At 34.9% G+C, this 26,581-nt stretch overlaps 4 protein-coding genes, 1 long non-coding RNA gene and 1 pseudogene across 6 annotated transcripts; 5 read left to right on the top strand and 1 right to left on the bottom strand.

The window, feature by feature from the left end:
• Window positions 1-223: 223 nt before the first annotated feature.
• On the top strand, window positions 224-3,123 carry LOC106393342 (annotated as a pseudogene).
• Window positions 3,124-3,919: 796 nt separating this feature from the next.
• LOC106395622 (lysine histidine transporter-like 2) lies at window positions 3,920-4,872 on the top strand. Its single transcript, XM_013836026.2, has 2 exons — window positions 3,920-4,101; window positions 4,485-4,872. The coding sequence occupies exons 1-2, from the start codon at window positions 3,920-3,922 to the stop codon at window positions 4,870-4,872; spliced, it is 570 nt and encodes a 189-aa protein (XP_013691480.2).
• Window positions 4,873-5,099: 227 nt separating this feature from the next.
• On the top strand, window positions 5,100-6,186 carry LOC125581794 (lysine histidine transporter-like 2). Its single transcript, XM_048747805.1, has one exon. It carries the CDS (start codon window positions 5,212-5,214, stop codon window positions 5,632-5,634), a length of 423 nt encoding a protein of 140 aa, XP_048603762.1. The 5' UTR covers window positions 5,100-5,211; the 3' UTR covers window positions 5,635-6,186.
• Window positions 6,187-12,449: 6,263 nt separating this feature from the next.
• On the top strand, window positions 12,450-16,404 carry LOC106391223 (DNA polymerase alpha subunit B). The gene is made up of 15 exons (XM_013831832.3): window positions 12,450-12,609; window positions 12,714-12,789; window positions 13,027-13,158; window positions 13,246-13,705; window positions 13,783-13,862; window positions 14,067-14,142; window positions 14,226-14,405; window positions 14,745-14,849; window positions 14,952-15,047; window positions 15,144-15,236; window positions 15,331-15,369; window positions 15,476-15,517; window positions 15,613-15,740; window positions 15,813-15,939; window positions 16,030-16,404. Exons 1-15 carry the CDS (start codon window positions 12,528-12,530, stop codon window positions 16,177-16,179), a joined length of 1,866 nt encoding a protein of 621 aa, XP_013687286.1. The 5' UTR covers window positions 12,450-12,527; the 3' UTR covers window positions 16,180-16,404.
• A 4,553-nt stretch (window positions 16,405-20,957) lies between these two features.
• On the bottom strand, window positions 20,958-23,200 carry LOC125581793. Of its 2 annotated transcripts, XR_007319500.1 has the most exons (3): window positions 22,501-22,831; window positions 22,160-22,406; window positions 20,958-21,949 (listed from the first exon to the last, which is right to left on the bottom strand). It is a non-coding gene; the product is annotated as an uncharacterized LOC125581793 (long non-coding RNA). The 2 variants fall into 2 exon arrangements; XR_007319499.1 differs by having other exon boundaries at window positions 20,958-22,406; window positions 22,501-23,200.
• Window positions 23,201-25,407: 2,207 nt separating this feature from the next.
• On the top strand, window positions 25,408-26,470 carry LOC106392181 (uncharacterized membrane protein YuiD-like). Its single transcript, XM_048748790.1, has 5 exons — window positions 25,408-25,731; window positions 25,826-25,982; window positions 26,085-26,135; window positions 26,217-26,307; window positions 26,394-26,470. Exons 1-5 carry the CDS (start codon window positions 25,589-25,591, stop codon window positions 26,468-26,470), a joined length of 519 nt encoding a protein of 172 aa, XP_048604747.1. The 5' UTR covers window positions 25,408-25,588.
• Window positions 26,471-26,581: the final 111 nt, after the last annotated feature.

Genomic DNA, 26,581 nt, shown 5'->3' with positions numbered 1-26,581 from the left:
AAAAATTTTCCTACTTAGTATTGGCGAATAATGGGATCAAGAAGTTTTTTTCTTTTCTCATTTTTAGATGCTGAAGTGAAGAAAGAAGAGTACCATACTCACACAGACATGCCTTTTCAGACCTGAACGAGGAATCCAATCCATTGTATACCAAGCCTCAAGACAAGAAATTAAGTTGATTATGTTGGAGGCCAGTTTAGATCCTTCATACACTCTCACGAGCATGGATTTTACTGGCAGATCAATCAACTTTGGGTTTTTCATATTGTACAACCTGCAATCAATAACTCAAAGAATGGTGATATGTAACATATAGGTGATTAGTTCCAAGAAAAGCTAATATTTCCCAACTGACTCAATTAAACGACACAACTGACACTCAAAACAGAACAAAATGTTAGCAACTACCTCCTCCAGACTTAAACAACATTATCCCCAATGCTATATAGTCCAAAATTGGAAAATATAAATAAAGAAAACTCGAGAAAACTAAGAAAAGAATACGTATCTGATAATCGAGTAGAGTGTCGTTCGCTACTCCAAAGGTGGGTGGGTGTCGAGTGACACCAAAATGGTGTTGACCGACACTAAGTACTCTACGACACAAATTTTAGAAAAATATATATATATATATATATTTACTAGTGGATTGTTTCCCAACAAGCGCTTGTTTACCGTCATTAGATCGACTTTGGACACTAGATTTATACCTTACTCTCTTGTTAGGATGTCTTCCAGTTTAGTAATGTAGTTTTTCTCATCAGGTCCTTGGAATAACTCAAGAATCCATCAGCTCTTATTTAGAAATCATTAAACGAAATATGGCCGACGAATCATCATCACTTAGTGTTTGCTGTGAACAACCTCTTATTGCCTTGAAAGGTTCCAGATAGCTTGAGGAAGCTTGATCGACTAAAAGAAAAGGACTGACAAAACTTTGGTTTTCTCAAACACTTGATGCGAATCTTTCAAAGAAACAAAAGGAAGCTACATATGCTAATTGCGTCCATCCGCTCCTCCATGCAAATGAGATGGATCAGGTATTTTTAACTGTAAATCTAGTTTATTCTTCTCTTTTTTTTCGGTTTCTTCTTTGCTTATTTTGGCTTGACCAGTTAAGATAATCTTTAACATAGGCACGAGAACTCTGTGCTGTGCTGTCGGGCCTGTTACATGAGCTGAGAGTGTTGTTCCTACATTGCTTCAAGCTGCTGTTTTGGTGAGAGAGACCAAGGTTGCGAAATTCGAAGAACTTGATGGACAGTGTGCTGAAAAGTTTCCCAGTTGTTGCTTCTTCTAGTCATCCTCATGTAGCAGCAGAGTCCCTATCCAGAATAACCAATATCCATCATTTTATTGCAACTGTGCCATCATTGTCGCCCTCAAAGAGCGAACTGGGGATAATGATGGTGCTGCAGCTGTTCTTCCCTCAGCAATTAACTGGTGTTCAAATTCGATGACTGAAAACAATAAGCTTAGCATATTGATACTGGAGGATGCTTCCTTCAAGCTCAGACATGGTCAAGAAGAAGTGGCGTCAAGGCTATACGAGAAGATTGTAAAAAATGTAAAAGCACAGATGCTCTGGTTGGTCTTGTGACTACACTTGCTCGTGTTAATGTAGAAAAAGCATAAACTTACAGGAACAGCTAAAGCTGTTACCTGGGTTGAAGGATGCCGATGTGGATAACCTAGAAAATACCTCTGTAGCAAAAGCCATGGAATGTGCTTGTAACGGCCCCACCGCCCACGGCTAATGGACCACCCATGCCTGCTATCGACCCGTGGTCCCCAGCCCGTTCCAACGGCCGGTGCATAAAATTTCCAAGGCTTGGAATGATTGTTACTAATCCTGCAATCACCACATAACCTTTCCCCGTGCTTTGGCCTCACTCGCACGGTATCGCGAATCACTTCCCGATATGTCACCCATCCTTTCACTACTCCAGTCCAAGCACGCTTAACTCTGGAGTTCTAAACGGATGTTTGACGGAAAAGGTAAGTCAACTTTGGTGACATAGATAGCCAAATCAATCCGATTAAGCCTTTCCATATATAACAACTCGGGATGTTACAATTCATCCCCTCTCAAAGAACACAACATCCTCGTTACGCCCCACGATAGGTCTCAAGACGCCTCTTAGGTCAAAACCAAGATGGCTAACCAGCTCTGATACCACTTGTAATGCTCCGATCGCCCACTCTAATGGGCCACCCACTCCCGCTCTCTCGGGCCGTGGGCCTCATCCCGTTCCAACGGTCAGTCCGTAAATTTTCCAGGCCCGAATGTTTACTAACCCTGCAATCACCATATAAATTTTCTCCGTGCTTTGGCCTTACCGCACGGTATCGCGAATCACTTCCCGATAGGTCCCATCATTTCACTACTCCAGTCTAAACACACTTAACTCTGGAGTTCTAAACGGACGTGTGACGGAAAAGGTAAGTCAACTTTGGTGACATAAGTAGCCAAATCAATCATGTTAAGCATTTCTATATATAACAACTCTGGATGTTACAGTGTTGTGGCTGCTACTTTAGCAATCCAGGAAGAAGTGAAGAAAACCAAAGTATCCCAAAGGATTTGATCCGGCAAACCCGGGTCCACCTCCAGACCCTGAAATATGGCTTCTGAGAAGGGAGAGGTCAAGTTACAGACCCAGGAGAAAGGACAAGCGAACAGCTCAAATCCGTGGCTCGCAAGGTTCAGTGACCAAGCAAGATAAACAAGAAGCAGCTCCTGCAACTTCAAAGTCAAACCAAGCGACCACTAAGAGTGCAGCCGCCAAAAATAAGTCTAGGCGATGAACGAAACAACATTTAGACTATTTTCTTTCATTCTTTTTTTTTTTAATTTAATTATCAAGTTTTGGTTTTCTTCGACCCATTTAAGACGAATTGTGTTACATGATTTTAACCAGTTTCATAACTACAAACGTGAAGCTGACAAGATGAGTCATCATCTATTTGTCAAATGATAATACGAGATTTCTAAAACTCATCTAAAAGAACTAGATATTACGTACAATGTTATTCTTTTATTGTAGTTAACAAATACAGTTTATCAGATGACATTTTTTATCAAAAAAAAAATTATATGTAGTTTTCACAAAAAAATCTATACACGATACATGTAAAAGAATCTATATATATTTATCCTAAACAACATAGATATATAAATACTAGTATTAAATTTCATTAATAGTATCGCAATAAAAATATCGTCGATGAAATGTTCTCAAAATAGATCTTAGTTTACAAATGTGGGGTTCTCAATATGTTGTAAGTTGTTATATATCCGTCCTAGATTATTTATTAATTATTTATCTTAAATGTTGTGACTGTTATAACCGTCCTAGATTAGTAATTCAATTTAACAGTTGCAACAAAAGAAGTCAGTTATTGACTAAACTAAACAGTACAAACCTTATTCATGATATTTGGTTAAGAATATCAAAACACTCTACATGGCAACCCCTAAATTCATGCATTTTGAAGACGCATTGACTTTAAAAAATCTCCACACCAAAATATGGGAAAATACAAAGAATCCAAAGTAGTAGGTTATGTAATTACAGAACATACACCAGAACGTTCCCATGACCCCCAGCTCATGACTATCTTATCAAACAGAAAACGAACTAACGTATCGTATAGGCTACACACAACCTGTATATCCACACATTCTTTCTATTTTTAACTAACTAAAAAGATAAAACAGAACAAAATAGTGGAATTAAGTTGTATAACTGAATCGAGAGAAACCAGCTTTTATCATTGCAAGGTACAAATCTAACAACGTCGGTGTTGTATAATTGTGCCTGACAGTATCTTTTGTGTGTCACCTTTTTCTCTCCCTCTCTTGGTTTCAATTCATGTTTGGTAGGCATTGTCTTTTGTACCCAAGAGAAGAAATAATATGGGGGAAAATCAATTGTCCACACACGAGGCTGCATCTGCAAGGCAGAAGAAAGTGGACGATTGGTTGCCAATAACGTCTTCCAGAAACGCTAAATGGTGGTATTCCGCGTTTCACAATGTAACAGCCATGGTCGGTGCTGGTGTACTCAGCTTGCCCTATGCCATGTCCAACCTAGGATGGTATTATACCATACTATCTCAAACTGATTATTTATAAAGATCTCAAAGTGAAATATCTAGTTATATATCTTATTAATGTCAAACACACTTACAATATACATGTTTACTTTTGATTTGATGACGATTCCAAGCTGATTAGTAATGTCGTATATGTTAATATGTATCTAAAGCAATCGAACAATTCATGATTTAAAGGGAAAAAAACATAAAATATTTTAAAATGTGTATACAAGTTAGAACCTGTATAAAAATTAAAAATGTTAAATCGAACATTTTTTAAATGTTAACATATCTTTAACAACAAATTTGCTCATGATCTACAAAGAGTTTGAGACTGACCACTAATATTTTAGTTATTGATTCTTTTATAAATTTGATGGCAGGGGACCTGGAGTGACAGTCATGATTATGTCATGGCTGATAACGTTTTACACCATATGGCAAATGGTGGAGATGCACGAGATGGTTCCAGGGAAGAGGTTCGACAGGTACCACGAGCTGGGACAGCACGCATTTGGAGAGAAGCTTGGACTATGGATTGTGGTGCCACAACAGCTAATTGTTGAAGTAGGTGTGAACATTGTGTACATGGTGACGGGAGGAAAGTCATTGAAAAAAATCCATGACCTTCTTTGTACTGATTGCAAAGAGATAAGAACTAGCTTTTGGATTATGATATTTGCTTCCGTACACTTTGTTCTCTCTCACCTTCCTAATTTTAACTCCATATCGGGTGTCTCCCTCGCTGCAGCCGTTATGTCCTTAAGGTAATTCCAAGTTCATACATATGATAATGATAAATTTGATTAAAATGGCTCTATATTGTTTATAAGTTTTTAACCATTTATCAAAAAAAAATCGATTAGGCTTCCATATTTACTTGTAGCTTTCAACTCAAAATCAATCGATAACTAGTGAATTTCATAGCTTGCCTATATACTATTTCAGTATGTAACTTATAGTTAATGTGAGATTTCTTAATATGGATTTATATGTAATAAATGCAGCTACTCGACAATTGCTTGGGGAGCCTCGGTGAAGAAAGGGGTACAACCAGATGTAGACTACACGTTTAGAGCCACGACGAGTTCAGGAAAAGTGTTCAACTTCATGAACGCACTAGGAGATGTCGCATTTGCATATGCTGGTCATAATGTGGTGTTGGAGATTCAAGCTACTATTCCTTCAACTCCCGAGAAACCATCTAAGGTCCCAATGTGGAGAGGAGTGGTTGTTGCCTACATCGTGGTTGCCATCTGCTATTTTCCTGTTGCATTTGTTTGCTACTATATATTTGGAAATACTGTGGATGACAATATTCTTATGTCACTGGAGAAACCAACTTGGCTTATCGTCATGGCTAACTCATTCGTGGTTATTCATGTTATTGGAAGCTATCAGATATTCGCAATGCCGGTTTTTGATATGCTTGAAACCTTTTTGGTAAAACAAATGATGTTTGATCCTTCCTTCAAACTCCGTTTCATCACTCGAACTTCATATGTTGGTAAGTTTTCTCTTAATTCAGATTGAATCACTACTCTTATATAACAAAATATGAACTACACTGACTACTTGATGGAACAGCTTTAACCATGTTCATTGGCATATGCATTCCATTCTTTGGTGGATTACTCGGCTTTTTTGGAGGATTTGCCTTTGCCCCAACAACTTACTACGTAAGTAATTCTGTTGACAAAACTAAGAATAATCTTATATTTCAAAGAAACCATAATAAATTATTCTGATACACTTTTTCATTTTTCCTATGATTAGCTGCCATGCATAATGTGGTTGATTCTCAAGAAACCAAAGAAGTATGGATTGTCTTGGTCTCTTAACTGGGTATATTTCCTTTTACTCATCATATTCCACCATATATGTCATTTTATTTAATTTTGTTAAATTTGACAACAAATTGTTGTTTCTTTATGTGAAAATTGCAGTTCTGCATAGTGGTCGGCGTACTATTAACGATCGTAGCTCCCATTGGTGGCCTCAGAACCATTATCATGTCTGCCAGTGACTACAAGTTCTTCTCTTGAACAAATTATATGCAGTCATGCGTTTATTTTTGGAATACCGTCTATTTAGGACTTCCAAATGTAATGCTATTATATATTTAAATAAAAACATGATTTAAGGCTGCCTCTAAACTTCTCTTCTTTTCTTGATGTACTAGGATAAGACATTGCGCAAGATAAATTCATATGAAAATTATTTAATATATATCATATGAAAAAATAAAATTTTTATGTTTGATCGAATTTTAATATTTTTGGCCTTTAAACAACTTTTTAAAAACTTTTTTGTTAATTACATAATTTTTTTACTCCTGAGCTGATCTTATTTTTAAAAATATTTTATGTCAAAAAATCACTTATCGCATAAGAACCTAACGTTTAGGCCGAAGAATCTCATACATACTATTTGGTTACAATGAAACTATGCCAGCTCGGTTTTATATCATGATTTAGCAATTTAAAAGTTAATTATGGTTATGAGAAGGTTACGTTCACGTGTCAATCCTATCTATCTTCAATATTTTTCTCATTTTGTGTTTTTTTCATTTTGGTTATTGATTGATATAAATATTGATTTTTTAGTTTATTCTCATTTCGTTATTTTGTTTTGGTCTGAGATTTAGCAAATGTTTAAGATTTAATATTATTAACGAGATACGTACTTAGGTTAAGATCTGCGCCTTGTGCAGAATAAATATTTTATATTTTTTACTTATTTCATGTTTTTCTGCATATTATGAAAATAAAATAATAATTATATATTAAATAATTTACTATTATGTAATAATTTGGTGTTCACATATAAACGAAATGACCGCTCTTGTTTATTCGCAATCATTGTAGGGTAAATAAATCAAAACATCAATCATATTCATCGTATATGATATATAATTAAATTTAAATGATATTAACATATAATATACTTTTAATATGAATATTTATTAAATGAGGTTTCTACTCATATGATTTTATGATTATTTGCATATTTGTGTAACAAAATTTTACACCAAGGATTTTTTTTTATAATGTGAAATGTTTAGTGGTTTCAATAATTTATAATCATTTAAAAAATATGAAGTTTTCAAAATTAAAATATAAACTTTTCAATATATGTTCAACGCAGATATCAAAATATAACTATGTATTTTCATATGATGTATAGTTTAATTTAAACGATATGAAATATATATATTTACATTTATATTAACATAAACACCTACTAAAATAAAATTATTTATTCATATGATTTTATAATCATTGCATCTTATTATAGAAAAAAATTTAAACCTTGATCACACAAGTTTATATGAGATTTTTAACAGTTTTATTAATTTTTACTCGTTTTGAAAAATTCAAAATACAAAATATATAAAAAAATCTAAATTTTTATTATATGATTGATTAATGTAATTGTGTAATTTATTTTAATAATAAATAATTAAACAAAAATGATAGAAAGTATACAAATTGTTAGCAAATCTTTATTATTTAAAATTATTTTTATTATTTAAAATTATTAATTGTCATATATATTTTAATCAAATTAGGTAATTCCGTAGGTTTTATTTAAAGAAATAATATATAATAATTTCAACTTGATAAATGAATGGTCCATAATGAATTCGATTGTGGTATTGTTGGCAGATTAGGTTCCTTGTGGATTCGATCCTAAAATGCTACAATGACATACCATTCGACTGTGGTATTGTTGGCAGATTAGGTTAATTGGTGTTTGCTTAAACGCCTAATCAACTAACAAAATTCTTAATTAATTCTCAAGCCGCCACGTAACCAAAATTAGCATTTCAATTACGTGATAATTCAGCAAGACACTTTTTTAATTAGTTCAAATTACATGTTATAATTTTTAAATGTTTCTCTATTAATATATAGGGGATATGTATCTTCTATTTATAAATTATATAAATAATATTATACAAAGGTCTAATATGAAACCATCGATTTATACATCATGTTGTCTGGGATAAATATCGCTTCTTTTACGTGTATGATATATAGATTTTTCGTAAAAACTACATCTAATTGCACCATATATCTGATGTTTTAGGTGCTTTTTCTCATTTGTTTTTTCAATCTTTTAACACGTAGAGAGTTTTACAATTTATCCCCAACGAGTTCATTATACAAACTATTTCAAAAAGGAAGTAAGATATTAAAAATTGTTTAAAAACCATCCATTTATATATAAACTAGGTGCTTCTTCCGTACTCATGTAGAAATATTAACATTTACAAAATATATAATTTATGATATTGATTAATATTTTATTTTAAAAGTTTTTTAATCGTTTGTAATTTATATGTATTCAAAACAAATAGGAGTTTTTTAAACAAACATCTGATTTTACTAAAAAACAATTTGATCGATTCAGTTATTTTTTGAGTATATAAGATTGTCATTATTCATCTCAGTTGAAACATAAATGTTTCATGATTATAAATAGGCTAAAATAATATTAGCTTTGTTATTTGCATTTAATTTGTTTTATTGTCTTGGATTCATAATATATATTTGTAAAATTATGTTTAATTTTGATAGATGTTATTAAGGTATACATATGGGAAAGGGTTGTCGGTTCGGAGTTGTATAAGTGAACATAATAAGTAATTTTTTTATAAGTTTATGCATGTATATAATTATTTATAATCAAACTAAATCATGATAATTTTTAATATATAATTTTCACTTATTCATTAGTTTTAAGTCGTTTTTACATGCAGAAAAATAAATAGTAAATTGTTATAAGTATAATATCCTCACTTAATTAGAGCCCTGATTTTTGAGTATAGAATCACAATCAGTTCACTTACTTATTGTATGGGTATATTGAGCTATATATTTGTATAAAATGATCCTTAAATCGTCGAAGATTGAATTTCGAATAATACAATGACACACTTTAAGTTTGATGCTGCGTAGTTTAAACACAAATTAAGGAGGTGTTATTGGTTTATATATTTTGATTGATTTAGAAATTCATGTAGTATTTATAAATCCAAGTAAAATATGCATATTTTTAAATTTTTCGGATTAGTATTTATAAATCCAGAGGTTTTCCCTCGGATTTGAGTCTTTATATTTTTAACAAAAAAATCCAAACAAATCCATTCAAATCTATTGTAAAATCAAATTTATTAGTAAATCCGTACGATTGAATAACATTTGATAAGTATTTCTAAAATTTGAAATTCTTATAATATTATATGATATATACACTTATCTTTTCTCCTTTTACTCATCCTATTCTACTATATATGTTATTTTGATACATTTTTAAAAAATTTAACAAAAAATAGTTCTTTCCTGGTGTGAAAGTTAGAGTTCTGTACATAGTTGTAGGTGTAATATTGACAGCCGCCCGTAGCTACCATTGGTGGCGTCACAATTGTCATTATTTTTGCCAAAGACACAAGTTGTTCTCAAAAATCACTTATTTACTTAAGGGCATTAACTCAGCTGAAAAGAATTTTGATTATTTTGTCAGAGGTTTTCAGTTCGAATAACCAGTATGATGAAAATAGTATTACATAATATGATTTCAGGTCTAAAAGTAAAATAAATATTATTATCTTAAATTTTATTTCATAAACCTTAAATACTGAACTATAAACTTTAACCCCTAAACCTCTACCCCGAAAAATCCAAACCCTACTACATTTATGTTATAATTACACAATCCTCTCTTAAAGGATTGTCCGAAATAAAAGTTGGTTTATTTTATTTTTTTGAACAACATTTTTATTAAATTCAAACTGTATAAGGTCTATACATATAATCAATCAACCATAAAGGAGGAATTGAAAAAAACAACATCACTGCAATCCTCAAAAGCATGTTTGGACAAAACATCAGCGGCCATATTCTTCTCTCGATTGACCAATTCCAAAGAGCACATTGGCAGTAAAGACATCCAATGACGTATATCATATAATATATTACCCAACTACAGATGCTGGAGACATAAAAATAATGTATGGTTGATAGATTCTTCCTCTAGGCAGCATATCTGACAATCTGGATATGTATTTATTCCACGAGAACAAAGTTGAACATAAGTAGGAAAAGCACCTGAAACTGTTCTCCATAGGAAGTGTTGTATCTGAGGGAGAATATCCAATTTCCATATCATCCTCTTGATAGAAATCGATCCTTCAGGTTGGACAATATCATCTCCTTCATAAAAATCATGAGTAGTTGTCCAGTATCCTGACTTTACTGTATACTCCATATTTGTTGTATAAGGCCAGACATATTGATCATGTCTATTATATTTCGATAATCTGATTTGCTGGACCAGCTCAATGTCTTCGGGTAACAATAAATGAGATAACTTATCCTCATCCCAAGTTCCAGTAATAGGATTGATAAGCTCTGCAACAGTCATATCGGGGACTAAACACGGAGATATTATCTTCTGAGGTGGTAAAGCTGGCAACCACTGATCTTCCCATATTCGAGTATTCATACCATCAACAATTTTCATAATCAAACCCTTCTTCAATAACTCCTTTCTAGCTTGGGTGTATTTCCAACCATACGAAGACGTAGTTGAACTTGTCGACTGTAAGAATGTCAACGAGTTGTAATAACGACCTTTATATAATCTGGCCAACAAGAAATGATGATTTTGTTCAATCTTCCAGGCTTCCTTAGCAAGTAAAGCTTTGTTAAAAGCATATAAATCTCGAAAACCCATTCCTCCTTCTGTTTTTTGTAAGCATAATTTTCTCCAAGATATCCAAGAAATCTTTCTCTTCCCTTCTGTCTGACCCCACCAAAAAGATGTAAGCTGAGAATTGATACCATCACATATATTTTTTAGAAGTAGGAAACAACTCATTGGGTAGACGGGTTTAGCTTGTAAAACAGATTTGATCAAAACCTCTTTCTCAGCCGGTGATAAGAATTGAGTTTACCAGAGAGAAGTCTGCTCCTTAACTCTCTCTACAATCCCCTGGAAATTAAAAACTTTGCTTCAACTAAATTGCTCTGGCAAGCCTAAATATTTACCCCCTCCACCTAAGGTACTTATTTTCAGTATTTGTTGAATATGTGGTCTTATATTCTGCGGAATCCTTTTGCCAAAGATGATCAAAGATTTATCATAATTGGCCTTCTGGCCCGGGATCTTTTCATACTGATCAAACAAGAAGCCAGACAGGTAGTATCCTCCAGGTTGCTCGACAGAAAAACAGTGAATCATCTGGAAAGAATATATCAGTAACCGTTGGACATCGACTAGCTAACCGCATTCCTCGTAAAGACTGAGACTCATGTGTTCTATCCAACATTTGAATAAGAACCTCCACCCAAAGAAGGAAAATGTATGGTTAAATTGCATCTCTTTGTCGCAAACCACGTGAATGTGTAATACTTCCGTATGGAAAACCATTAACTAGAACATAATAGGTAACTGACCGAACACATACCATTGTTAGAGCAACCCATTTGTCATCAAATCCCAACTGTAGCATTGTTGCCTCCAAAAAAGACCATTTCACACTATCATTTGTCTTACTAATATCAGTCTTTATTGCAACATACTTCTTAGAACAATCCTTCTTAGATTTGAAAGCTGATATTAGTTCATGAGCCACTAAGATATTATCAGAGATTTGTCTTCCAGAAACGAAAACTGCTTGTGATTCAGAGATTATACCATCCAAGCAGGATTGAAGCCGTAAACACATAATCTTAGAGATGAGCTTATACGCCACGGTGCACAGACTAATAGGTCGATAATTACACATATCGGCAGCACCAGGGAATTTTGGAATAAAAAAGATATTAGTATGATTAATCTGTGGTTTCCTTGATTCAAAAAAAAAAATTCACCATACTGCAAACATCAGGTGCTATTACCTCCAAAAAATGATGATAGAAGGAAACCGTGAATCCATCAGGACCAGGAGCTCTCTCTAATCCAATCATAAACATTGCTTGCTTAATTTCACCCTCTGAAACTTCTTTGACTAGTAACTGGTTCATTGCAGGTGTGACCTTCCGATGTATATGGGGTAAAATGTCATTACCAAACATAACATTATAAGAAACAAACATACTGGAAAAATACTCTGCAATCTGAGCTGTAGCCTCATCCCTAGTATTAAGTATGCCACTTCCATCAAAAATTCCTGTGATATTATTATAGTTACGCTTAGCTTCCACAGCTCCATGACAAATAATCCCAAACCCCAACTCCTTACATCTTCCGACTTTGAAAATTAGAAGGCCCATTAAAGGCCGGCCCAATAAAGAAAGGCAATAGCAATCCCGCCCAAAATCTGACATTTTCCCGCCGGTTCCAGCCGCCACAATAAATCTCTCTTAAGAAACGCAACTGTGAGAAAGAAAGAGAGAGAGAGGTCGAAAGAGCGAGAGATGGCGACGAATGAAGAGATTAAGAAAGAATTCAGCCGCAGCGGTTTCGCTCTTGTGGAAGAAGACGAGATTCTCGAGAAATGTAAGTTCGAGATTTGTCCTAATTTCACTTTGCCCAATCTCTTTTATCATTCTACAAATCACGAAACTTGAGTTATCTAATTCTTCTTCCTGACGGCTTTGCAGGTGTTACTCTCTGCATAAACTACAGCCTGAAGCCTTCTGAACTCGTTTCAAGTTGGGAACTTTATCATCTCAATCGGTATAACTCTCCCTATTAGCCATCACAAATTCATAGTAAAGTTCAATGCTTTTGATGCTCATAGTGATTGTATTGATGCTTATACGTATATTCTTGAGTTTGTGTTTGTGTTTAAACCTTGATGTAACAGACAAAGTTTTGATTTTTATAAGTTTATTGTATAGTTTGATGTTCATTGGTTTTGTGTTAGTGTTTATAAGAGATGGAGTTTAAAATCATTTCTTTGTGTTGTAACAGACAAAGTATTGATCAAACAGTAAAGAACGATGAAATGGATGGGTTTCTACTGCATCTACAGAACCAGCAGAAAGAATCTATGATGAAAGAGGAGTCTGGTCTGCATATCTACTCAAACAGAGATGTCGACATGTAAGTGTTTCTTTTTGTCAGAGACCCTTCTTTCTTGCATCAACTTTTTACAAGCTTGAAAAAGTCATACACACTGTTTTGGTCCAGGCTTTTGGATGGGATTCCTGAAGATACAGAAGACGAGATCGTCTCTACCCCTACAAACAAGTCTCAGCGGTTACTTCCGGATCCGTTTGATTCAATAAGCAAATCGAGGGATTACGGTTACTCTACTGGGAAGTCAGTTGGACATGTGACTCCTTTTGGTCAACGAGGCCAAAAGTTTGTGGTGAGATTCAACATAGGTGATGCGGCGGCGCCGGCAGAGAATGGAGATAACAATGATGTGGAAAACAGTGAGGATGATATGATTATTAAGAAAGTTCAGACAAGACGCAGGTGTTCTCTAAAAGTCAATGGCGTTGGCCCTGAACCGGGTTGTAGGTTCATGTATTACAGAACTGAGGACAGGTTTGATTCCCTCGAGAAGCGGATCGTAAGGCATGCAGATGCATTTGCTGCCTCGGGGTTGTATGAGGAACAGGTTGATCCAGCTGTTGCTTCACAGGTAGATGCTACTTTGGTTTCAAAGAAGTTTAACATTGGGGTATAGAGTTTGCTTACAAGTGCTATTGATTGCTTCAGAGAAGCATTTTTTCTGTTGGAATGATTTGTTGTGATGGAGAGGGGGTCTTGAATGACAAGTCCATTCTATTGCAAAGCAGGTAACTCAAATTATGGCTTCACTTCTCTTTGAATGTAATCACATTCTGTTTTGACTGTAAAATAGTATGAAGGATAATGATTCCTGTTCTTTAAAGAGTTGCGTAAATGATTTTTAGTTAGATAATGGCATCACATGTGGAGCACTTTAGTCCCGAATATTCTCAGTCTCCTTATCCTAATGGCATCAAATTCTATCACCGCAGTGCCGAGAGAACTTCAGGACAGCGTGTTCCACTGGACTTGAACAGACTAAATCAATTCTCCATTTTTCCTGGCCAGGTGATAAACAACATTCAGTCTTTTGCTTTTCTTCCACAGGAGACTCTTAATATTCATGTGGAGGTGGTCTGAATTTGATGCAGATTGTTGGCATTGAAGGACAAAATCCTAGTGGACATTATTTCACTGCATCCAAGCTGCTGGATACAGTTCCTTTAACACTCACTGCTGACGTGGATCTACCTCCTGCTAAGAAGCAAAACTTGGATCAGGAGGTCTTAACTCTTGCCGAAGAATCCCGTGAAAAGTCAGAGGTTTCATTTGTAAGTATGCGATTCTTCATCTCAAGGGAGCTGCACTAGTAATTTCTTCCATTTTCAAGGAAGCCGTTGTTATTTGTTGTCCATTTCTCTCCTAACATATATGCATACATGGTCAAAATGTTGAGAATTTTAGAAACCATATTGCTGTATCGGTTAGCTAGGCTGGTAACTGTAAAGATTAGAGCTCCTCTAGTTTCTGACTTTCGATGTTGCCAGAAAAATTAGTATGTTGTGTTCCTCTTTTTTGGGGGATATTGGAAAGAGTGTAAGCATGTATGATCTGTTCTGTATTCTAGTTTTGGGATTCGAAATGATGCTTAAGGGTATTAATCTTGACAGATAATTGCGTCCGGACCATTCACTACATTAGACAACTTGCTGTTTGAGCCACTGAGTGAGCTACTAGCCCATGCAAAAAGAAAGCCACCGCAGTTACTTTTGCTGGTGAGTAACTAAGATTCATTCAGACCTTCAATAGACTACTACATATGTGGTGTATGATTGTATCAATGGTGGAACTTACGTTTTTTTTTAAAAAAAACTCAGCTTGGACCGTTTGTGGATTCTAACCATCCAGAGATTGAGAAAGGAGCTGTTGATGCCACCTTCAGTGAGATTTTTCAAATGGAAGTCATCAGGAGGGTACTGATAATAAAACTAAAAGTTATATTCAACACTGACTGACTTTGTAATAAACAAAGATCTTTATGTTTTCTTTTTCTTTTTTGAATTTCACAGGTGCAAGAATATGTGGAATTCATGGGTTCAGAAGTACGAGTGGTTCTGGTTCCATCCCTCCGTGATGCTAACCATGATTTCATATTCCCACAGGTGCTTTTTATTTTTTCTCTCAAAACTTCTCTTCTCGCTTTTATGCATTTCTCTTCTCTGTTTTGACGTGACAAGCTTCTCCTTGCGTTAACAGCCTCCTTTCGACATTCACATACCTGATCTCGAACATCAGGTACTTGATAATAAATTTTCCATTTCATCACTCAATTCTCTGTTCACAGCCGGATATAACTGACTGCATTCTTTTCCTTCTTTTTTTTTTTCTCCCATACATACAGATAACCAGTCTATCAAACCCGGGGACCTTTGAGGCAAACCAGGTATTAAAATCATTGTAATAATTATCTTCTGAGTAGCAATATGCTCTCAACTCTCAAAGTCCTTAAAATATAAACATTGATTGGAGGATTCTCAGGTGAAGGTAGGCTGCTGCACAGTAGATGTACTGAAGCAACTGAGTGTGGAGGAGATGTCGAGAAACCCAAGCGGAGTCCCCACTGATCGCTTGGGCAGACTCGCTAGCCATCTCCTTCGTCAGCGAAGGTATAACTCTCTATTCAAACTATATTCTCAGCTGCTACCATATACTAAAAAAAGTATAATGTAATGAAACAGCTTCTATCCTCTGTATCCACCGCCTGAGAGTCTCCCTTATGATTCCAAACTAGCTCCTCGGGCGCTGCAGATTTCATCAATCCCGGACATTCTCCTACTTCCATCCGACATGAAGTACTTCGTGAAGGTGAGTCAGTTATGTTAATATTGACATCAAATTCAGAAGATGTGTGAATGTGTAAGTTACTGATTTTTCTTTTTCCTGAATGTTGTGAAGGTTTTATCCATTGGGGAAGGGGAAGATGCGGCCAAGTGTGTGTGTGTAAACCCTGGAAGACTTGCGAAAGGAGAAGGTGCAGGTACTTTTGTTGAGCTTACCTACAAGGGCGATCCAGAATCGATGCATGCTTCCGTCATCTCTATTTAAAACGGAAACTGCTTTATGTTTAGGCTAGCTCTGGTATTTCATATATAAGAAAAAGCCTCCGGTTCCTCTCATTTTCTATGTTACCATTCTATGCAATTTATTTAAGCGGAAACCGGCTGATTTACAAAACATCGGGGTTTACCATACAAGACAAAAAAAGGTTTAACGTATTGAATGACACCCAAAATTTAATATATTTAAATATCAGCGACTCTTTGGGACATTCTTCCTCGACTGAGTGTATTCCTCGTCTTTTGAAGGCAACCATTGATGTTTTATTTTACACGGTTGAAAATTTTCTGACATCTCTTTCTTCAATCAAGTATCTAAAGCAATTTTACCTCCTACAATGGTTCTGTGGCTTTAACTTTCTTTGTTTTAAAGTTAAAAGCCCGTTAGGTCTAAAGCCCATTATAGTTAAACATAGAGTTTTCCATTTTTTTCTCGCAAATAGAAAACCATTTCTTCTCTCATTTTCTTTTTCTCTCTATGAATGATATTAAATATTAAAAAACGCAGATCAAACAGAAAAAAAAAAAAAAAAACAAATATTGATCAAATAGATCAGGCAGAACAAATGAAAATTTAATGGTTAAAATAACTTATCGAATTAGCATATTTAGAAACATAATTTTTTTAAGTTTAATATCTAAAACAAAAAATAATTTTTTTTGACCTAGACAAAGAAAAAAGAAAAGAAAATTCAAAAGTCACCATGCAAGCCTTCTGTCACAGCCAACCCATGCCCTCTCTTTCATGCAAAACACTTTTCAACACACTTTTATATTCAACATTCAGTTAATTTTATTTTTTATTAATTTTGTTAGTTCTGCATTTTTCGAGTTGACCGGACACTAAATTCAGTACCATACGTATGTTTGATTTCTTCTGCATTTGCTCTGCTACACATTCATACCTTTTGGCTTCGAATGATACACATAAAAAAAAAGTAGATCAAAAAGAAAATGTGTATCAAACAAAACAATTGTAGATCAGTAGATTATGCAGAACAAATGGAGACCTAAGAGGTTAAACTAATTTATCGAATTAACATATTTCACCATGTTAAAAAATAAATTTGTAAGTTATAAAATATCTAAAACAAAAATACAAATTTTATATAAACAATAATTATTATTATTTTAATGAATACAAGGGAAATTTAAACATTAAATCAAAGTAAATACAATTACAACATACATTAATGAAATTGAAAAAAATATTAATATGGATTATTTTTGTTTGCCCATAATGTATTTGCAATAATTCTTTAGTGATTGCTATAAGATTTCCTTATCCAGTTTAGTTTATGCTTCTTCCGTCTCATTTTGTTACGGGTCAAGCCAACTTCACTTTTTCCTACGTAACACTTTCTTAACACATATTTATGTTCTGCATGCAATTGGTTTTATTTTTATTAATTTTGTTGGTTCTGCATTCTTAGAGTTGATTGGGTACTAAATGCAATACTCAATGCATGCTTGATTTCTTATTTATTTGCTTTGCTACACATTCAGACTCTTATTTCTTAATTTTGTTGGTTCTGCATTCTTAGAGTTGATTGGACACTAAATGCAATACTATATGCATGCTTGATTTCTTATTTATTTGCTTTGCTACACATTCAGACTCTTTAAGTTTTGAATGGTACGCAGATCAAAAACATAGATCAAATAGAATAAATGCAGATCAAATAGATAATGCAGAACAAATATTGATCTAACTGGTAAAACTAATTTATTGAATTAGAATATTCGACTGAATTTAAAAAAAAAAAATTTGTAAGTTAAATATCTAAAACAAAAAATACAATTATTATACAGACAAAGAAAAAGGAAAAAAAAAAACAAAGTCAGCATGCATTGGCCATTTACTATGGCTAACCCACATTCCCTCTTTCCCAAAGAACACTTTTTAACACACTTTTATATTTTGCATCCAGCTCGTTTTATTTTGCATCAACTTTGTTGGTTCTGTATTTTTTGTGTTGATTGGGCACTAAATGCAGTATCATGCTTGATTTCTTCTGTATTTGCTCAGCTATGCATTTTATTCCTCTTTCACATTCCCCTTCATTCCTTGATCTTTTTTTCTTCTCTTTCTTGTTTTTCAAAATTTTTCATTCATTTTCTCTTCCTCTTCTTGATCTTTTTCTCCTCATTCTTCAATACTTTTCATTTCATTTTTTTTGTTATTTGATAGTTATTGAGATTTAAAATGCTTATTCTCTTTTGATTTTTTTTTTTTTTTTGATATTTTCATCTTCTTTTGATTTTCTTTTTCTATTGCTAGACAGTTTTTCATCGTATGTAGATCAAAGTTGTTAATAAGAAATGATGAAAAAACGCAGAAATGTTATACTAGGACTACTGTACAAGTTTGTATAATTGAGTTGTACTTAGTTGCACTTAGAAAATTATACCAAGTTGTACTTGAGAAATGGTACGATTTGGTATAACTTTCTAAGGCGTAACTTAGTGTAACTATAAAAAAAACTGCATAATTTGTATGGAATTGAACTAAAGGTGTGACTGGCAACTGCTAGCATAATTGGGAGTAACAAAAATGTGTAACTAAGAGTAAAAGTAGCAGAGTAAAAAAAATATTAAAAAAATAAAGCTTGCGTAAGTATTTCTCTTCAAAAGCCATGAAAAAAAAAGTATAGCACTTTTTAAATAGTAACCAGCGCAAAACAATTTAAAAATATTAAAACTTTTTTCACCTGAATGGTAACTTTAACAACTAAAAGAAGAAAGAATAGGTTTCTCACTAAAATATTTACTCTATTTGTGTCATACAATCATATTCTAAATTGTACTCTGACAATTAAATATTGAAATTTTAAATTAAACTGAAATTAAAATTTTAGATCGAAAACTTAAAATTTGAGATTTGGATGTAAAAATTTAAGGAAAAAAAATACCATTAATTTATTAAGAGTATACAGAATTTTGAGTATCTCAGCATTTGACCAGGGTTGGAAAATGAATCGTATTCGAAAAAAATACTTCAAGAAAATTATGGGAGAGACAAACAGAAAACGTAGCGAACAAGAAGTGAGTTCATAATCTTTTATAAAGTTTGGAACTCAGTCGCAAAATAAAAAAAATCTATAGAAGCATTTTTTTTTCCTGAGATAATCAAAAAAGAAACTTGAAACAATAAGAGGAGAGTAAACAATGGTTTTGATTGGAGACATGTGGTATCATTGAGTTAAGGGTTTAAATCATTGATAACGGAACAAATGTTACCAATCATGCATCAAACTTTATTTTTTGATTTTAAGTTTGAGTTAACATGTGTTGTAGTTGAGTTAAAAAAGTGTTACAAAAGCAGTTACTGCTATCATAAATTGAGCTACATGGGAAACTTTTCTGCTGGTAAATATCAAAAAAAAATATTTATAGTTTTAAGCCCACAAATTTAGCAATATCTTTATGAAACAGAAAATAAAAAAAAAATCAAATAATATTTATCAATAATTAAATTACGTTAGTAGGTATTTTGTAAATTTCAGAATTTATATATAGTTTAAACCCACAAATTTGTTAAACAATATCTTATGTTTTTTTTAAATTGTGGTTTTAAAAATGTTATACAACTCTACTTAATTTTGTGCTAGCCAAAGATTTTTATAATCTTTCCAAGTCCTATTATATATATATATGACCCAACAATAGCAAGTCATCACTTTATTTTGAAAGCTTGTACTGCTATCAAATTCTTTAATTCAAAATCTATTTTATTATTGTTTTGTTTAATTTATTATATTATTCTATTGGAATAATGATGATATATTAGTACCTATAAATCTTTATAAAATAATACATATTGCAATTGATTTCTTGCAAAATATTATTTATACATATTACGAATAAATTATTATGATTATTTATATATTTTAAAACAATTTATTTTTTTATTTGTTTTTATTAAATATTTTTATTTTTATTTATTTTATTTAAAACTATACAGCAATTTATACATAAAAAATGTCAACAGTCATCAATTTTAATAAAATGATAATTTTTACTTTTACTGCAAACTTACTGCATAAATTTACAGTTTTTATCACATAATTTATATTGTATTGCACCTCAAACTTAATATTACATGTCAAAATTAAACTTAATACAAATTTTTTTGTGTTTTTCTGCAGTTTCAATATTTTCTTTATATCAAAGAAATTATTTTCCTATCTCACCTAAGATTATTAATCCCGACCAATACTAACAAGCCACATCATCTATCTTACTATGCCACGTTTTCCAATAACCATTAATTATTATATACTTGTCCGACCAACAGTTTTAAGATTATATTGAATCTAATAAAACCCAATATTTGGTCCAAACATAACACCATACCCCCCCCCCCCCCCCATCTTCCTCCACTATTTTCATCATTTACTCTTTCTTCAACTTAGTAACATCATATTGAAATTTTCTCACTCCCCCCCCCCAATCTCTCCCATCCTCACTATATAAGACGATGGCTAGATTCATAACAAAAGATTCCTCACATCTTGGTTAAGCCATTGTTCCTCAGTCGCATAATACACCTCCATCCTCATTATATTTGCTGCTATATTACAAATAATACAACCTTTTTGTGACACCCCGATTTACATAATAAAATGTTACGATAAATAAATAGCTCTGATACCAAATTGTGACACCCCGATTTACATAATAAAATGTTACGATAAATAAATAGCTCTGATACCAAAATGTGACACCCGTCACTTTCGAAATATAATAAATAGATTAAAGCGAAAATAAAATAATAATACAACTCAAATAATAATAATAATTTCCACCATAATATAAAAGTCAATACGATAGCATAACGCCAAAAGGCCCGATAACGATAACATCCGAAATATAAAATACGACATAAACCGAAAGTCTGAAATAGGAATAACATAAACGATAAAAGTCCAAAGGCCTAAAGACCCGATAAAGATAAAAGCGGTAAAAGCGATGGAAGCCCAAAAGCCCAATAGCACCGGTCCGATAATCACTCCTACTCGTCGGTCTCACCTGAAAGGGGGAAAGAAGGAGGGGTGAGCAACAGGGGAGTTGCCCAGCGAGGTATGGGATGCTAAACCGCAAACCACAGACTGAGTTCATAGCACTACTAAAATGTAGGCCTAGCTCTAGCATGAAACAAACACGGTGCCTATTACACCACACATAATAATCAATATTCGGCTAGAGGACTAGCCGTTACAACTCATGCGCTTATAGTACATAGCTACTCTCTGCACCACGCATCTCCTCATACGGATATATACTTATACTCGAAGCGTCGCTAGTACAGTCTGTCTCTGTACCCCCGCCCATCGTAGCGTCGAATGCAAACGTCTCTGCACCACGCCCCAAACAGTAGCGTCGAAGCTCAAACGTCTCTGAACTCACGCCCATATCACACCGTAGCGTCGAAGCTCAGACATCTCTGAACTCACGCCCTCATCACATAGTCCCTACTCATAACTATGTATATACATATATATAGCAGTTCTTAGCATCAATCATTTCACACAATCGTTGAATCCTCTATTATCCTAATTCCAGTTAACAATCAATATCAATAATGAACAAGCAAGACTCTCAAATAGACTCGATTCACAAAGACGGATCATGTTTCGAAACTAAACTTTCCATAATGGTAGTACTAAACTAGCTCGGGATTTAACGGAATAGCCCTCACCTTAGCAATGAAGAGAAGTGGTATATATGACCTCCAGCTGCTCAAATGGACTCCAAATCTGAAATCAGATCGAAATTTCGAGTCAGAACGCCTTTCGAACGGTTTAAAACGGGTATTTACGGAAAAGTCAACTCGTTGGTCAAAGTCAACCCGGTCAAGCTTTGACCAGAAATCGATTTGACTAAACCGACCGGTTTACCCTAACCGAAACGAAATCAATTTAAACCGGTCAAACCAGTGGTTAACCGAGTCAACCGAGTTGACTCACTGAGTTGACTCGGACGAGTTGACCGAGTCACCGGCGAGTTACCGGCGACGGTCAACGGCGGCGACGGCGGATATTCCGGCGGCGGGGGACGGTGGTCCGGCGGTGGCGACGTTTTCCGGCGGCGGCGCGTGTAACTCACGCGCGCAGAGGCGAAACTTCCGGAGGCGCGTGCGGCTTCGTCCGGACTCCGATTGAGGCGTTTTTGGTGGCCACGGATTCGTCTCGACGAGAGGAACACGATGGTAGTCTTGGATTCACGAGATTCATCACGGTTAGAAAGTTATGGTCGATTTACTAAAACGGCCGAAACTTAACTCAAAAACATGGCGGTTTTCGATTACCTTTGGTTGCGGATGATGGTGGTGACGAGCTTGACGACGTCCTGGCGTGTGGTGGCTCTGGCGACGAGCTCAGGTGAGCTTTCTCTCTTCTTCTTCTTCTTCTTCTCTCTCTCTCTCTCTCTATCTCTCTCTCTCTCTCTCTCTATCTCTCTCTCTCTCTCTTTCTTAAGTTTTATAGAAGTTGGAGATGGTGGGGAAGAAGGTGGAGATGGTGGAAGAGAAGGTGGAAGTGGTGGGGTTGGAGAAAGAAGTGGAGATGGTGGGAGTGGTGGGTCATTACACTTTTGTTAGTGAAAACTGCACCAAGCTTAATATCATATCTTCCTATAGAGAATACATAAAAATTGCTTACTTAAATTTGGATGAAGTCTTAACAAATGCAAAAACCTCATCGATGAACGATGCATCCTCACGAGCTTTCAGTTGGGCTTGTTCTTCCTCATCTTTGGACGAAGGACGATGAGATATGATATATTATCCTCTTTTGAACAGTCATCGTCTCCAATTTCATTGTTGTCTCCTTCCTTGCTAAACTTTCACAAGCTTCTTTTTAACATGCACTCTACAGCCTTCTTTTTCTTCTGAAACCATTCCATTCACATATTTCCTTGTCGCACAATTCCTCGTATATAATCTCATAACTGGGATCATCAACAATGATCTTACATACACGCTCACGCTCTTATCCTTTATTGCTTTCAATTTCATCGCATGTTCAACATGTACTGTTCATTTTCTGTCTCAGTGTTGTGCAAGTTTTTCTATTTACCTCATCAAAATTTTATGAAATGCGATTCGTGAAGAAAGAAAATATATTTAGATGATATTTCTCAAAATATATTCGTGAAGAATTTTTTTATATTTTTGTTTTATTAGGTCGTCTTATTCCTATTAGATCTAAGATTCAAAGGGCTATAAACACTTTTAGGTTAATTTTACTCTATATATATATATATATATATATATATTTTAACATTATGATCTATCTATAATTAGCTTTTTAAAAATTTGAAAACCAATGCAAATGTTTCATTCGGATGTACCATGGAATATAATCATTGGAGGACAATATACCTTGACTAATTCATGTCAAATAGCGAATGTAATTTCTTTAGATTAATATAAAGTAGGTAGGTATGTTCTAGCAAAAATAGATGAATATATTTAAGTTATTATTTTCTCAAAATTTATGGTTTAACTAGTTTTCAGAATTTTAAGGTTTTTTACTAACTATTTTCAGGTATGTTTTAGCAAATATAGATGAATATATACTTAAGTCATTAATTTGTGTATCTGTTAAAATTATATGTCCACGCAGTTTTTGTTTAAAGCCTAAGAACTAAAAAGCATATTCCTAAGCAAACTTGCAAACAAAGAAGCATTTTTTTTTGTCATCTAGTATTTATTAAAGGGACAAAGCCCAAAGGAAAAAGCCTAAAACACATTACAAAGATCAAACTAGGAAGCCCAAAACAGAAAGGCAAACTAAAGGAGCCACTTGGGCCTTAAGCCCGTCGAACTAAAACCCGTAAGAGATACGTGTTGAAGCCTTCACCAACGAGGAACACGCGTCATAACATCGCCACTCGAAGGTCACGTGCCCTAAGGCCGAAACGCCACCGCACAACACCGGCAAGAGCATCACCGACGGCCTGCTAATCGGAGATCCACCGGAACCATACCGGAAACAGGATCCCGTGCAAAGCAACCGCGACGTCAATTTGGAGGTGAAAACCCAGCCACACTGCTTTATCTTCCATCGCCGAGATGTGAAAAAAAAATTCTTCTTCAGGAGGAGTTCCAATCGAACATCGCCATCAAATCAATCGAGCAGGAAATCGCTTGGAACAGAACAGAACAAAGAAGAAGAGACAATACAGAATCTGATCTAACCCGTAACCAATTCGCCGTCAAACATCAGAGGATGCTGCGAAGCGGATCCAAAAGCCGGCGGTCCAACACCACAGAGGAAAGCGTGGTCCCCGGAGCCAAGAGCTGGCGGTCCAACCTCGTAAAAGAGGTGTGGTCCCCGGAGCCAGAAGCCGGTCGTCCACCATATGAAAGATGCGACACCGGAACAGAGCCAGTCATGCGATGCTTTATAAACCATCGACGCCGGAGAGAAAAACCCGATGAAACACGGATTGAGACAGATCTGAACTCCGGAGACAAGCCGGTGAGGCGGATCGACGACTTTCTCTCTGCTTTCTCTCTGAGAGAGAGAGAGAGAGAGAGAGAGAGAGAGAGAGAGAGAGAGAGAGAGAGAGAGAGAGAGAGAGAGAGAGAGAGAGAGAGAGAGAGAGAGAGGAGAGAGAGAGATAAGAGGAGAGAGAGAATAGAGAGATAGGAGAGCGAGAGAGAGCTAGAGAGAGAGAGAAGCTCTCTAGCCTCTTCTCTCTCTCTCTCTCTCTCTCTCTATCTCCTCTCGCTCTCTCTCTCTCTCTCTTCTCTCTCTCTTCTCTCTCTCTGCTCTCTCTCTTTATCTCTATCTCAGAGATCTCTCTCTCGCATATGCTCTCTCTCTCTCCTTCGAGATCTCCTCTCTCTCCGTCTTGTTTATTACAATTGCAAACACAGACTCTATTCTTGCTCAATCACAAATCAATGAATAAATAAATACAAGTTAAGTCTATACATATCCTCATTCCTTTTTCTTTTTTTTAAAAAACACATGCATATCCTCATTTTCACATGCTACATTTTGTTAATATACACTCGATCCTGAATTTTAAATCGCATAGCCGATTTTTAATTCTTTATCTCGAAAACTGAAAAATAAATATAAAAATAGGATACAAATGTTCTTCGAAACATATTATAAGATAAATAATTTGATTATTCAATTTCGGATAAATACGTTTTCTCTTCTCCTAGGTTGAGAAATGATATATAAAATAGCACCGTTGCAAAGAAGAAGCGAGAAAACAAACACGAAAGAATATTTCGAGGAAGAAGAAAATAAAGATTTTGAAGGGTAGACCCCATTAGAGAGAGATCAAAAAGAAAGATTTTTCCACACGCAAAGGGTTCCTCTTATGGATCATGTCTTCATCTAGTAGAGAGCTCTCGTTATTGATTTGAAGCCCTAATGAGATCAATCGACCATCGTCTAATGGAGGAATCGTCTTCCCTTTCTTCCCACTATTTCTCTATTTTTCCACGAACTACCCCTCTGCTTTCCGCCGTATTAGCTTTCACCATCGCACAATTCATCAAGTTCTTCACCACCTGGTACGTTTACTACTCATATGTAGTTTCTGAGAATGGTTTAGACACAAGAGACAGAGATTTTACCGACAACTCTGTTTGTATGTTTTGTCAAAAGGTATAAGGAAAAGAGATGGGATCTGAAACGGCTTGTTGGGTCTGGAGGAATGCCTTCTTCACATTCAGCAACTGTTACAGCTCTTGCTATGGCCGTTGGTTTACAAGAAGGCTTTGGAGGATCTCTTTTCGCTATGGCTTTCATTCTCACTTCCATTGTATGGCTTATTCAATCACTTTTCTTATCAGTTTTGATGGTTAAGGCTTGAGGAGAGGATTAAATAGTTAGGGGTTTTGTGTTTTATTTTTTTCTGCGGCAGGTTATGTGTGATGCAACTGGTGTAAGATTACATGCTGGACGCCAAGCTGAGGTTTTTCTTTGTTTGTTTTCTCTTTTTTTTTGTTAGCATCTGTTTTTATTTTTGGCTGATTTGGGTCTGTTTCATTTCCAGGTTCTCAATCAGATTGTGTATGAACTTCCTTCAGAGCATCCCCTCGCTGAAAGCAGACCCTTGCGTGAACTTCTAGGTCATACCCTCCCAGGTAAGCGAATAATGCAAAATTGAGGCAGCTCAGATCAATAGTGATGGCTTTCATGTTAGACCATATCTGTTTCTGTGTGTCATCAGGTCATTATGGGTGGGATCCTGGGAACTGCTACAGCAGTTGTTGGCTACTTAGTCACCTTGACAGCCAAGTAGCCTAAGGTGCAGCAAGAGCTCACCTCTTCTGATCCTCCTGTGTGAAAGCCTCTGGTATGTAGCTGAATCAGCCATGACAAGCAAATGGTTCATGGACCATGTTTCTTTCCGGTGCT

The sequence above is a fragment of the Brassica napus genome, chromosome C2 (genome assembly GCF_020379485.1).
Source record: "Brassica napus cultivar Da-Ae chromosome C2, Da-Ae, whole genome shotgun sequence".
In the NCBI taxonomy this organism is placed as follows: domain Eukaryota; kingdom Viridiplantae; phylum Streptophyta; class Magnoliopsida; order Brassicales; family Brassicaceae; genus Brassica; species Brassica napus.
The sequence above is the reverse complement of the archived record's forward strand: the minus strand, read 5'-3'. Positions and strand labels throughout refer to the sequence as shown.

Coding starts and splice junctions, on each gene's coding strand:
- LOC106392181 (XM_048748790.1), top strand. CDS start 25,589: ATGAGATCAATCGACCATCGTCTAATGGAGGAATCGTCTTCCCTTTCT. Junction 25,732..25,825: donor ATCAAGTTCTTCACCACCTG/GTACGTTTACTA, acceptor TTTTGTCAAAAG/GTATAAGGAAAAGAGATGGG. Junction 25,983..26,084: donor CTTTCATTCTCACTTCCATT/GTATGGCTTATT, acceptor TTTCTGCGGCAG/GTTATGTGTGATGCAACTGG.
- LOC106395622 (XM_013836026.2), top strand. CDS start 3,920: ATGGGGGAAAATCAATTGTCCACACACGAGGCTGCATCTGCAAGGCAG. Junction 4,102..4,484: donor GCCATGTCCAACCTAGGATG/GTATTATACCAT, acceptor ATTTGATGGCAG/GGGACCTGGAGTGACAGTCA.
- LOC125581794 (XM_048747805.1), top strand. CDS start 5,212: ATGAACGCACTAGGAGATGTCGCATTTGCATATGCTGGTCATAATGTG.
- LOC106391223 (XM_013831832.3), top strand. CDS start 12,528: ATGGCGACGAATGAAGAGATTAAGAAAGAATTCAGCCGCAGCGGTTTC. Junction 13,706..13,782: donor ATCCAGCTGTTGCTTCACAG/GTAGATGCTACT, acceptor TGATTGCTTCAG/AGAAGCATTTTTTCTGTTGG. Junction 15,741..15,812: donor CATCTCCTTCGTCAGCGAAG/GTATAACTCTCT, acceptor GTAATGAAACAG/CTTCTATCCTCTGTATCCAC.